This window comes from Orycteropus afer, unplaced genomic scaffold, assembly GCF_000298275.1.
Source record: "Orycteropus afer afer isolate SDZICR_OR568_19922 unplaced genomic scaffold, OryAfe1.0 scaffold00037, whole genome shotgun sequence".
NCBI classification, from domain to species: Eukaryota; Metazoa; Chordata; class Mammalia; order Tubulidentata; family Orycteropodidae; genus Orycteropus; species Orycteropus afer.
Window position 1 is genome coordinate 10539719 of NW_006921624.1, and position 13499 is coordinate 10553217.

Consider the following 13499-nt stretch of genomic DNA (forward strand, 5'->3'; position numbering starts at 1 on the left):
CTTGGGTTTCCGAGGCAGTATCACTATGGAAGTAGGATTGCCCAACCTTCCTTCCGAGGAGTGGCTGGTGGGTATTACAACTAGGAAGGACATCAGAGTCCAAGTGCTTCCTCTGTGGATTAGATACCAACTTCACGGCAAGGTTGATAGCACAGAGCAAGTTGAGCAGGGGCACAGAGCAAGCTGATGTCAGGGCTGGGACCAAGATGCAGTCCTCCTTTTTGTCCCTCCAGAGTGCTTTATCCACCACCTTTTGATATGTCTGACATCGCTCATGGATTTAGGAATTTTATGTTAGTTTGAGAAGTCCAAAAGCTTAAACATGCAAAGATAAATAGAATGAAAATGAGTTGAGAAATAAATTGCAGAGTTTGGCTCAAGAAACAGTTTATTTCTTCAAGGATATTAAAAGGGTCTGAGCCAACAGGATCACAGAGCCTGTAATGGGATGCACTAAAAAAAGAACAGTGTCTTTTCCTGGCCTGAATGTACTAAATTTACATTTCCTAAAGGAAAACCCAGGCCCGCTGGGTTTCCTTGGAGGCCTGAGTCAGCTTAGGGAGCAAGGGGGCTCAGTGCTTCCAGTTGAACTCAGTTCTGCTTATCACACTTCAAGGGGTCAGGGACAAACCAGGAACACACTTAACCAATTGAGAGTTGGGTTGGATGAGAGTGTAGGGAAATGTCTGGAAGTTATTTCATTTAAACAAGTGGTAGAACAAATCAAGATGGTTTTAACTAGAAAAGCCTCAGAAGAGAGTCTTGCTGACTCTACCTCCCAAATACCTTTAACCTCCTTCACCTCTCTCCATTCACACTGCCACTGACCTCGTGAAGGCCACCACCATCATCTGGATTTCTGCAACAGCCACCTAGCTGGCCCTTCCTTCCAGCACCCTCCATCCCCAATTGCTTCTCCACAGAGCGGCTCACATAATCTTTACAGTCGCAAATATTATCACATGTCATGCCCCCACTAAGAATCATTAGTGCCTTCTTACTGCCCTCAGTTTAAATCCAAACCCATCCTTTACGTATCTCACCAGTTCAACCTCTCCCCCTTGCCCATACTCTTCATGCTCTAAACTCATTTAAACTCTTAAAGCATTACTGCAGAGCTTTTGTTCATGTGTGTTGTGTCTACTGATAGCTACTGTATTGTAAATTGAAACTAAGACTTTTTAAAATACAAACATACACAAATATTCATAGCAGCTCTCATCACATTAGCCATCAGGTAGAAGTAACTTAAATACCCATCAACAGATAAATGGATAAATAAATGAGGTAGATCCATCAAGGTATTATTATTCAGTCATGAAAAGGAATGAAGTACATGCTAATGCATGCTAAAACATGGATGAACCTTGAAACATGTTCAATGAAAGAAGATAATCACAAAGAGTCACTTATTGTGTTTAAAAAGAAAAAAACCTCACTGCTGTTGAGTCGAATCCGACTCCTAACCCTAACCTATTGCATAATGCCCTTCATATGAAATAACCTGAATAAGCAAAGTCATGGAGGTGGAAAGGAGATTAGCGGCTGCCAGGGCTGGAGGCACAGAGGAATGGGAGGAGACTGCTTGAGGAGGGTGGGGTTTCATTTGGGGTGGTTAAAGAGTTCTGTGACCAGACAGTGGTGATAGTTGAACAACATGTGAATGTACTTAACGCCACTGAGTTGCACACTTCAAGATGGTTACAGTGGTAAATTTTGTGTAATGTATACTTCACTATTCCAGGCACATGGTCCCTACAGAAGTAAGTGGAGCTCACTCTACAAAAGTGTGCAAAGTATTGTCAGGTGGAAGAGATGTACACCTCTGTGAGAAACCAAAGAGGGACCGTTGAGTGGAAAAACTCTGATAACAAATTTCAGCAATAACTTTCGAACAAATGGAGCTGGAATAGGGAGTCTAAGAAAATGCCCGAGCTGGTGCTAGAGAAGCCTCAGTGAAGGATACAAAGAGGGCTTTCCTGCTTTCGGTGGGAACTGGGGCTGGACGACCCTGGTATCCCTTCCAAGTCTGACAGACTGTGGTCCTGTGAGGCCGAACTGAGGCTTCTCTCAGACATCCTTCTTGCCTTATATTCCAGATGGATTTGTTTAGTGTTCCTGTGTTTGACTCTCATTTTTATTTTAAGTTACTTTAGAAGATAACACAGTACAGTGCTGTCATTTTTCTCCCTTGCTTTCTTCTCTGATCCTTCTCCCTTGCTTTATTCTATCTCTGGCTTTTTCTTTCAGTCTTCTTTCTAAATATATAGAGGACAAAGGAGGAGTCCTCACGAAACCTCAATGAGGAGTCAGATTCTGCTCCCTCTAATGAGCTGGTGTTATAGTGTATCCACCCAGTGACTGTTGGCATGAGCTGGCCTGCACAGGAGCAGGAGGGACTGAGATGGGGCTTCTATTTTTGGTTCTCCAAGGGCAGGAGAGGGTGAGATGGAAGACTGAGAGAAAAGTATGGTGTCTCTTCATCACTCTGGCTTCAGGGTTCAGGTCCGATCCATAAAGACAGAAAGATTACAGAAGGAATTGGAACAGGCAATTTTTCCATGAACTTCCACAAGTCCTGCACAGCACTGCATTGGGGCCAAGTGAGAAATGCAACAAAGCACCAGGCAAAAGTCACTCTTTAAATTTCAACAGAAAACAGTAGATCTGGCAGTGGATACTATTGTAAGGAAGCACAAGATCGCTGGCCCCTTGCAAGGCATGAGAGACAGCCTCCTTCCCCAAACAGGGAAGGATGTGGTCATGGGTGGAGCCTGCGCTTCCCTCAAGTGTCTTGTAGGTAAATGGATCTCAAAAAGAAGGGCACATGGGAGAAACTAAGAGTCATGACACGTGTGGGAATACTTTGAGTATTTCTAGAAATAACTGAAGAAGTCTTGAAGACTACTGATGACTACAAGCCCACAAACATGTGATGGATGCCAACATGATCTCATCTGCACCTACAAACTGTGGAGACTAGAGACGTATATAAATACATACCCATTGTGTCTATCAGGTGTGTGGCCTCGGGTACTTACTTATTTAATATATTGATGCTTTTGTTTTTTCATATATAAGGTGTGAATGACATGTCTGGGACAGTGCAGATGCTCAAAAATTACTTGTCAATTGAATTAATAAATACTAGCCTTGAAGGATGATTTTAAGATTAAATGAGATAGTACATGAGAAAGACCAATAAAAGGCATAAAAGCCCACACACATTAAAGAGTTATTATACATAACCTCCATCTATAAGTGAGGTTTCAAGTTGACTTACCTTCTGCTTCCCGAGGGCTCCAGTGTCCTGAAGGGCCACAGGGCATGGGAGAGGAGGCATTGAAGGCGTACTGCACCAGGATTCTCCCTTCCAGACAAAGATCACATGGTGATCCCACTTCTCTAGGAGGCCAAGGAAAGAGGGAAAATGCACCGACTTAGGAACAATTGAATGAGTCCCTAAATCAAATAGGCCAAAGGAACGAGGGACACAGTGCTTCTGTTACCACCCCACCCCCTTTCCTCTCCATACATGCCAAAGGTTCTGGAAAATGATCACAAGTGACATTTCTACCAATGCTCATCAAGGACCTTGTTGTAGAAGTCTAAATGGCTTCTATTCCAATGGTGGATATACTTCTCTAATTTCATGTGGAGCAGAATCAATAAGCTAAAGATTTACTACCTGCAATAATCTTACTTTCATTAAACATGAAAAGCTCCCCTGGGAATTTGTTGTGGGGTTGTGAGAAAACCTCTTGCCCCATGTTGTTCTCCAAAATGTCCTTCTTTAGCTACATTTATCAGGTACCTACCATGTGTCAGCTACCATCCTGTGCCCTCAACAATGAGTAGGAAAGAAGCGTGGTTCCTCAGGCTGAAAAATGAGCGGGCTGGGGCAGATGATGCCTATAGAACCTTCCAGCCTGACACTCATGGGTGGGTGAGTCACGCTTAGATTAAACAGTCAGAAGCAGTTTCCTTCCATGCCATCTAATTTATTTTAGCAGCTCTCCAAGAGGTGAGCCAATCCCTCAATGGGACCAGCCCCAGAAGTGGAATATTATGGTGGCTTCCCCCACTGTCTTTTGTATCTGGATTCAATCTCCCTTTGGCCACAAAAGCCTTCTGGAATCCTACTTGTTCTCCAGACTTGGCATCTGCTTAGGAGGCAATTACAGGGAGGGGAGATAGATGAGTCCTCTCCTCCTGTACTACAGTGAATTCAAAGTGCAAATCTGAACCACCTCTACAGGGAGACTGGCAGCTGAATCAAGGAAGATGTCAAGAAATATCCCAGCCCAACTTATTATTTCTCAAAATGCAGTGGCATTTCTGATACCACTTTCTTCATTCCTAGAAGAATTTCTACCCTTCGTCTACATGAATGATTGCTATAGAGGAGACAGATCTCAAGCTTTAGGGCTCGTCCTTCACATGGAAGCTCTTTATGTCCCTGGGATCATATTAGGAAGAAGAGCCTGTTGCTAAAACCACAGTCAGCTGGTTCCCACCATCTCTCCACCATACAGCCACCAGGGAAATCATCCCAAGGTCAGTTCTGAACAGGTCATGACTTTCTTCCCTCCTCTAATGCTTTATACGTTGTGACATAGTAATATTCAAGACTCTTTGCCAGCTGTCTCCCCTATCACTCTAGCCTTATTGCTCAACACTCCAAAATATTCCCAATTGTTAGGATCTGCCATGACCTTGATCTTCTCTCTTAGCATTCTTTCTTCTGCCTATAATGCCCTTTCCTCCTTTTATTCACCTAGATGCCACTCCCATCCTTCAAGGTTTCCCTTGGGCATAACTTCATTGTTGTTGTTGTTGTTGTTGTTGTTATGTGCCGTCGAGTCAGACCCAACTCATAGTGACCCCTCCTTGGGTTTCTGAGGCAGTATCACTACGGAAATAGATTGCCCCATCTTCCTTCCAAAGAGTGGCTGGTAGGTTTGAACCGTCAGCCTTCTGGTTAGCAGTCAAATGCCTTAGGCATATGCTACCAGAGCTCCATAATTTCATTAGTGAGGACTTTTCTGTACATAAATGAATTTCGCTCAGTAGATTATGAAGTTCTCTGGGACAAGATCCATGTCTTATTGTTTTCTTTTCCCTCAATGGCCAGAACATAGCTTGTTACATAGTGGGAATCAACATATATTGTTGAATGGATGCAGGAATGAATGAATATCAGTCACTTAGTCACATTAATGATACTCATGACTAACCTAGTCCAGACTTTCACATTGCAGATTTTGCTTCCTCACCCTTATCATTGTAATGTGAGACCACACGTAGGTAGAATATTAGCAAGCACAATAATATTCTGCAATAGTAGAATGATTAAACAGCCTTCAGTTAATCTGCTCAATGGAATGATAAACAGCTATTACAGTAATATTTATGAAGATTATGCAACTGCCTGGAAAATATGCATCCTATCATGTTAAGTGAAAATTTCATATTCAAAACTTAACCCACAATAGTATCTCAGTGCTGTTGCAGTAAATTTATGCAGCAAAATATTATTGACAGTTAATTCTTCTGGATAGTGGAACATAGGATAATTTCTCTCCCTATTTTTTATTTTTTCAAAAGTTCAAAAAATTTTCTACATATAATAAATACTTATGAGTATAATTATAAAATTATGCAAATACAAGGAATGAAGGGTAGAGAGAGAGAGATTTCCTCAGCACCACTAGCTGAAGCAGAGTTCCATTACAATGATCACAGTCCATGCATAGCAAGTCTGAGTCATATGACTGGCTTTATGATCACCATGAGATTATAAATGTCCTGGGATTGGGCACCTTGCTGACCTCAACGGCAACTGAAAATTTTTTTTTTTTCTACTTCCTTTAGATATTCTGTTTTGAGTTACCTGTACTTTATTGAGTTCTCGGACCACCCTAAGTTCCCAACAAATACTTTGATGAGTGAATAAAACATCATCCAGCCAAGAGTAACATGTCTTGTTTGCACAGAGTTTCACAAAAATGTGTTCCCTTTATTCATTCATTGATTTATGTATTCATTTGTTTCATCTTTTCACAGAACAGATAGTTACTGGAGACTCTTTGGGTCTAGTCCTGTGTGAGTGCTAAACACTGACCATACAAAACCCACAAAGCAAGCCAGTTGCCATTGAGCTTATTCTGACTTATGGTGAACCCGTGTGTCAGAGTAGATTTGTGCTTGATAAGGTTTTCAGTGGCTAATTTTTCAGAAGTAGATTTCCAAGCTTTTCTTCCAAAGTATCTCTAGGTGAACTTGAACTTCAAACTATTGGTTAGTAGCTGCTTAAGCTCTTTAACTATTTGTACTACCCAAGCACTCCAATTGACCACACAAGGGTAAGCAAATCAGACTTGATTCTTGCCCATGTGGAGTGGAGGTCAGTAAGCAAATAGGTAAACATATATAAAGTTACAGATTGTGATAATTCAAAAAGGAAAGTAAAAGGATGAGAATAATGGGGTGGGTGGAGCTCACTGAGACTGGAGTGGTCATGGAAGGTCTTTGTGAGGGGATGCCATTTGCATTGGAGCCTAAAGGAGGGGACAAAAACTAGATGTCAAGCATTTCAGGCAGAGTCTCCAGGTATGTAAAGAGCCTAAGCAGGAGCCACAAATGAAGGGAAGTGGTAAGAGGAAGAGTTAGGACAGTTAGGTGAGGGCTGGTCATGAATGATCCTGTACACCACACTTAAATTCTATCTGAAAATAATGGGAAGCTGCTAGGGAATTGCAAAGGTTAGCGTGACATGACCTGATTCACTGTTGAAAGAGATTAGTCTGGATGCTGAATGAAGAATGGTTGGGGAAGGAGAAGCAAAAGTAGAAGCAAAGGCAGCAACTGATAAAGCAACAATGTAATGCTGAGTATGGTGAGTAATGGTCCCATTTTACAGATTAGGAAACTGGGGGTCACAAGTACAAAGTAATTACTCTAAGACCATAGCTTGGAAAGTTAGAGTCAGTCTGTGCCTTACCAAAATCAGGTAGTGTAGTTATATGTCCAGGGAGTACAATATGTGTTTCCCACCTTTGGTGTTTATTTGACTTTTTTATGAGTACTTATACATACACACACACACACACAAACACACACAAGTAATGAAATCAAAGGAGCAAAGGATGTAAACACTGGAAGAGGTCACTTTTCTCTTTCAGGGTCCTATGAAGGATTCAAGGCTTAAAGCTGTGAGTGTGCATTGTCCAATAAGGTAGCCATCAGTCACATGTGGCTATTTAAATTTAAATAAATTAAAATCAACACACTAGCTACATTTCAAGTGTTCCATAGCTGTAGGTGGTTAGTGGCTACCATATTGGGTAGTGCAAACATAGAACATTTCTATTATTGCAGAAAATTCCATTGGAGAGCACTGCTGTATGAATTAAAATTGACTTAACAATGCATAAAAACAACCAGGCATTTACAGTACATAATGAACTAACTTGTCTCCTATGTGTACAGAATGATATTAGTAATGTACTAAGTTAACTTCTCTCACATGCTTCTATGGGAGAATTGAGAAAATAGTCATTCAAATAATTTTCTGTGTTCTGAGAACTGAAAGAGTGATATTTGCTGAGAAAGGCTAGAAATGCCTTTGGCTTGCAGATAGAAAAACTGAGGCTAAAGAGGCAGAGGAGGTGGATGAGGTCACGAGGACCTCAGACCCAGGTCACTTGCTTCCCAGTTCAGTGATCTTTCCAATACACCACAGCCAATTGTTCAGATAACTGAAACCATCCAGTCAACACATGTTTGCAAGACAGATACAAATAAAGAAGTTCGAAAAACCAGGGTGGCCTTGAATTATTTATCCAGTTGCCCGTGTGTGAGGACACAGGCTGTGGGAGGATAAGAATATGTTTTTTTAAGGAAAACCCTTGTATTCTCTTTGACCACAGATGTGAGGAACAGCAGGAGGACATGAGGATGGCCAGGGGCGAGAGGTTGGCATTGATGGATGTAGTGGAAAACGCCAGAGGTTCTGCAGGAAAAGAGGATTTTCAAGTAGCTAAACATCTCTGGAAAACTGCCCAAGATGGGAGTAAATATGTCTTGAATGCAGAGTATGTGGCAGGCAGTGGTGCCAGGTAAATTGCAGAGGTCATCTTGCTAAATTCCCTGCAAAAACCAGGTGATGTGGGCATGGTTAGCACCTTTCTAATGGAAGAAGGCTCAGAGGAACAGAGAGGCAAGACGTCTTGCCCAAGGTTTCAAAGACTGGGAGTGGTGAAGCTGAGAAGGGAACACAGAGAACCTGACATCAAAGCTTGCACACTTGGTTCTAAGCCAATTTGCATGAGTATAAACTCAGTGTGCATGGGAAAGTAATATACATAAAATGCAGTTCCATTTCTTTACAACAATTTATTGAACTTGTAGACCGACTTCCTTTAGCCATAGACTATGGTTGACGTAGCTGTTAACCTTAATTAGATATGTTTCTAAAACGTCAGCCTTAATTTAACATATGATAACTCCGTTATGAAATCTTAGACTGAACAGAATAGCTATTGTATGAGCCTCAAGTACCAACTGACTATAGGTTATTAAAAACATATTGATTGAGGCTGAGGGCACTATGTAATAGAGACATATCTCATTACACAACAATTAACCCTCCAATAGGTTTCCAACAATCAGATGGTATTTATTTAATGGACAATAACCGCTTTATGAAATACAAATTGAATACACACACAGGACGCTTCATTTACAAAACTTCCATTTTCAAGTGGAATTGAGGCCAAGGCTTGACCAAAAGTCTGATACTTCTCATCGCCACAGAAAAAATAAATAAATCTACGGGCTGCTGGAAAGCCTGCTCTGAAGTGTCACATGAGGTTTCCCAAACCCAGCTCTGAGCTCCCAGTGAGGGCAGCTTGGGGCAGGGAGAAGGGGGGAGATTCTACAGAGGGCTTGGGGAGTGTATTTCCTTCCCCAGTGATCACATTCAACCAGCTGCCACGTGAAGGTTCTAAATTCAGAGACTGATGGTGGTGTGAAAAGTTAGAGCCAAAATTTAATATAGTACCATGAGCTAACATATTTTTATACGCACATGCAATGCACACAAGTGTGGGTACATGTGTAAGTATAAATGAAAACTTTTGCTACCTTTTTATGGCTCTTTTGAGGGAGGGAGAACACCATCATAACTCTGGTTTTGGATGCACTTAATGAAAGCACATGCCAGTTGGATCCCAGCACCCACTACTTGCTATGGACTTTTGGTCGAATCTGTCAGCTTCTTTCAGTTCCAATTTCCTCCTTATCTGGAAAATGACGAAGATGATCCCTTTCTGTAGGGTTATTGGAGGTATTATATGAGACCTTGTATATGAAGTATTTAATATAGATTCCAGCACAGAATAAGCACTGATAAATGGTAGCAACCACAATAGAGTCATTCTAATTAATCATTACTATCGTTATTACTTTCATCACCATCAATGTTATATGGTCATCACTGAGGAAAAGATCCCCAAGAAGAGAAGGAGGAGGTTGTAATATACTAATCTGCCCTCAATTATAGTTAAGTTACAAAAAAGATGTAAAAGTTTTAGTCTGTTTTTGTGGCCCTTTCAAATCTTGTTCCCTAAAAGCTTTGGCTTCTCAAGAACTGACAATGCTGAAAAGTCAAGAGGCCATTTCATTCACTCTCTCACTTCAAGCCATTGAGGCATCATCAGCCCCACTTTTCAGGGGAGAAGAATAAGGAGGGAGCGTAACGTGTCCAAGGTCATACAGCTCCTAGGTGACAGGAGAGCATAAATGGCACAACCTGTGCATCAGTTTATCACTTTGTGATCTTCTACATATCCTACCTTCAGTTCTACAATGAAACACTGGGCTCACACAAAGATTCTGAATATAGAAGTGTGTGTATGTATGTATGTATGCATGTATGCATGTATGTATGGGAATACCTCAGTGGTATTGTGAGCTCCTGTCCAGACCACCACAATAAAGCAAGTATTACAAATAAAAGCAAGTCACACGAAGTTTTTGGTTTGCCGGTGCATATAAAAAGTTATATTTAGTCTACTAAATGTGCAATAGCATTAGGACAAATATGAAATATTGCAAGCACTACTAAAATGTGACGCAGAGACATAAGGTGAGCACATGCTGGCAAAAATCACGCTGATAGACTTGCTTGAAGCAGGACTGACACAAATCTTAAATTTGTAAAAAAGGCAGTATTTCAGAAGCATAGTAAAATGAGGTGTAATAAAATTAGTTACACCTGTGCCTGTGTGTGTATATGTATATAAGTATATGTTAGTATATATGTGTGTGTGTATACATACACACACACGCACACATAGATGTTTGTACATGAATCATTGGCAGTCTCAACTCTTGAGCTCATGGTGATGAAATCAGACCTCTAATCCCAGAGAAGGTTTCTGTCAATACAGGTATCCAAGCTTTTAGTAATAAAGGAAAAGTAGCCAGTCACCCTCCTTGGGTTTCCGAGGTGGTATCTCTACAGAATTAGATTGCCCAGTCTTCCTTCCATGGAGTGGCTGGTGGGTTTAAACCTCCAGCCTTCTGGTTAGCAGTCAGATGGCGATGCCACCAGAGCTCCTTTTTTTAAAATTCATTTATTCCCTGACCCAAATTTTACAATGTGTCTGTGTTTACAAATCACTGTGCTAGGTGGTGGGGATATCCATTGAACAAGTACAAGAGCAAAGAACATAGCAAGTTCCCTCTCCACGGCTGCTTCCCTTCCAAATTTCCCTCTTCTTGGCAGGAGAGAGTGGGGTCAACATTTGACAGGCTACACTCACCTTTCAAAGAAGTGGCTGTCAATGGGTGGGAACCACTCCAGTGTCACAGAGTCCATTGTGTGGCTCACGATCTGGGGGGCGAGGGCAACAGGCGCTGGCTTCCTGGAGGGCTGCCAGCCCTGGTACACCAGGTCCAGGTAACAGTGCATTCTGGCGACTTGATTGGGCGTGAAGGAGTCAGTACAGTCGTCATCTGCAAGCAGGCAGAGGGAGAGATAAGAACCAGGCTGCAAGGGCCGGCATGCACGAGAGAATTATGACGTCTCCCAGTGTTCCAGAGAGCCAGTACCCCAGCCCTTGCCAACTCAGGGCTGGCGTCTCCTCATGCTTAAGAGTTAATGGTCTGTGAACAAATTAGTGTAGTCATCACTTCTGGAGACAGGTGGGATAGAACAGGAAGAAGGGGAGGGCGGATGGACCTGAAGAAATAAGCCCGAAACTCAGGCAGAGGGAATGGCAAAGACAAGAGCAAGACAAGGTGCTTTCCATGGGCCCAAAATCCACGGGTCAGTAAGTCACCCATTTCCCTTATTCCTTCCCTCCTTCACCACTCACTCATTATGTATCATTCATCCATTCACTTGCTTATTGACTCATCTGTCATTCATTTATGCATTCAGTTGTTTTCTCATTCATTCCTTCACATTCATCCACTAATCATTAATGCATCAGCTATTCACTGATGCATTGATATTGTCCTTCAAATTAATCTCTTGAGCATCTCCTACATATTCTGTGCTCTGTGCCAAAGTGCATGGGAAAATGAAACTGAAAGAGTGCCTGCCCCCGAGGAGCTAATAATCTAGTCATAGAGCTAAGATTAGTTGATGGATTCAACTCCATCGGCAGTGAAATTGTATGAGTCAAGGTATGTCTTAAGGCTGCTGAAATCTGGGAGGTCAACCATTGCTGAATGGAAGGAGATTGCATGCAGTGCAAGTAGAGTGAATAGGAAGGACTTCCAAAGATGGAGATATTTGAGGTAAACCAGATTGCCCAGCTAAAACCGGGAAAAGTAGTTGAGGGATATAGGAAAGAGAAACAGCAGGAACACAGAAGCATACTTTCCTATTCAAAGAGCTCTAGCCAGAGAGTCAAGAAGACAGGAACACTACAGGCTCTGCCATATTTCAACACCCTTGGTAGGAACACAACGAAGTCTCCTATAGTACTATTATTGTGAGGATTATATCATAGGTAACATTTATTGAGTGCTTCCTAGGAGCTAGATGTGATGTTTTGGACTTTGGCATTATTTTGGGAGTAAACGCTATTATTTTCTCCATTTTAGAGATGAGGAAATTGAGGCTAAGAGAGAGAAGCAACTTTTCCAAGAGCAGAACTAGGGGAAGAGCTGAACCCAGGCAATCCTGACTTTGCTTCTCACCAATAGAACTTCTTTCTATGCTTAAATGAGACCTTGTGTGGATTAAGTATCCTGCAGGTACCTGGTAAATGTGAGCAGAGACTAAATCTAAGGAGGGTGGAACATAATCTGTGAGATTCCATTAGATCTATTGTTGTTGTTATGTGCCGTCGAGTCGGCTCCGACCCATAGCGACCCCTCCTTGGGTTTCCGAGGCAGTATCACTACGGAAGTAGGATTGCCCAACCTTCCTTCCGAGGAGTGACTGGTGGGTTTGAACCGCCAGCCGTCTGGTTAGCAGGCAAGTGTCTTAGCCACTATGCTACCAGAGCTCCCCCATTAGATCTAATGACCTTTATTTAATCCAGCTCTCTCTTTTCCAGAATTCAGACTGAAGGTCAGACCCACGACTCAGGCCCTAGGGAAGCAGCTTGCCTCCCATCTCATGCCTCCCTTCATCAGCTGCCCCAGGGGCAGGGCAAGACACTGTTTTGGCTTGGTTTCCAGAAACATCACTTCCCAGAGGTGTCCACTTGGCCAGGGCTTCTGCAGCTGGGCCCCAGACAGAGGAGCACAGGCCTGTCTGGATCTGAAAATAAACTTGCCTCTGGGAATCCTACAGCACAAGCTCAATTCCCTTATCAAACAGAAAATAAGTTTGGGCAGGTGCTGGACACTTGGATGTGGCCTTGAGAAGCCAGCTTGGGGAAGGGACAGGGGTGTGAGGGAGGTTACACACAGAAGTGGCCTCTGATGCCCTCAGTGATTTTTGACAGTCTCCTTTGCAGCATCCTGGGACATCTTTAGTATATCTGGAGGAGGCAGAATAGCCTGATGTCTCTTCATAAGCATTGTAAAAGAATAGCTAATTGCACACATCTCTTTCAAGCCCAGATTCTACTACATACCTCCTTGAAATCAAACATTCTATAGGTCCCTGTTGCCTGGAAAATAGGTTCCAAACCCCTCAGTCTGCAAAGGCCCAGGTCATCAAGTATTTTTTTCTTTGTGATTGTGAACTTTGCATTTCATCTTAAAATCCCTAGAAAAGCCACTGAACAGATTAATTTTGGGACAGGGGCTTGATAGCAAAGGAAGGATGGCTGGGCGGTGAGATGCACGCATGCAGGATTTGGAGTAAAAAAGGACAGGCCATTTCATGTTCTCAACACCTTGTTTCCTCCTCTGTAAAGTGGAGACCATGATGGTAGTAAGAATGGACATCTCAGACACTAAGGACCATGCCTGGTCCAGGGTAAGTGCTCAATAAACACTCACTATCTCATGATTAAGGAGCTCTGGTG

General features: G+C 42.4%; 1 protein-coding gene across 1 annotated transcript in view; it reads right to left on the minus strand.

The window, feature by feature from the left end:
* Positions 1-13499, minus strand: part of PAPPA (pappalysin 1) — a 298174-nt gene that overhangs the window by 208807 nt on the left and 75868 nt on the right. Inside the window, exons 5-6 of the mRNA XM_007936757.2 lie at positions 10830-11022; positions 3284-3405 (exon numbers count right to left, since the gene is read on the minus strand). Coding sequence (XP_007934948.2) covers positions 3284-3405; positions 10830-11022 — 315 coding nt within the window. The remainder of the gene's footprint in view (positions 1-3283; positions 3406-10829; positions 11023-13499) is intronic.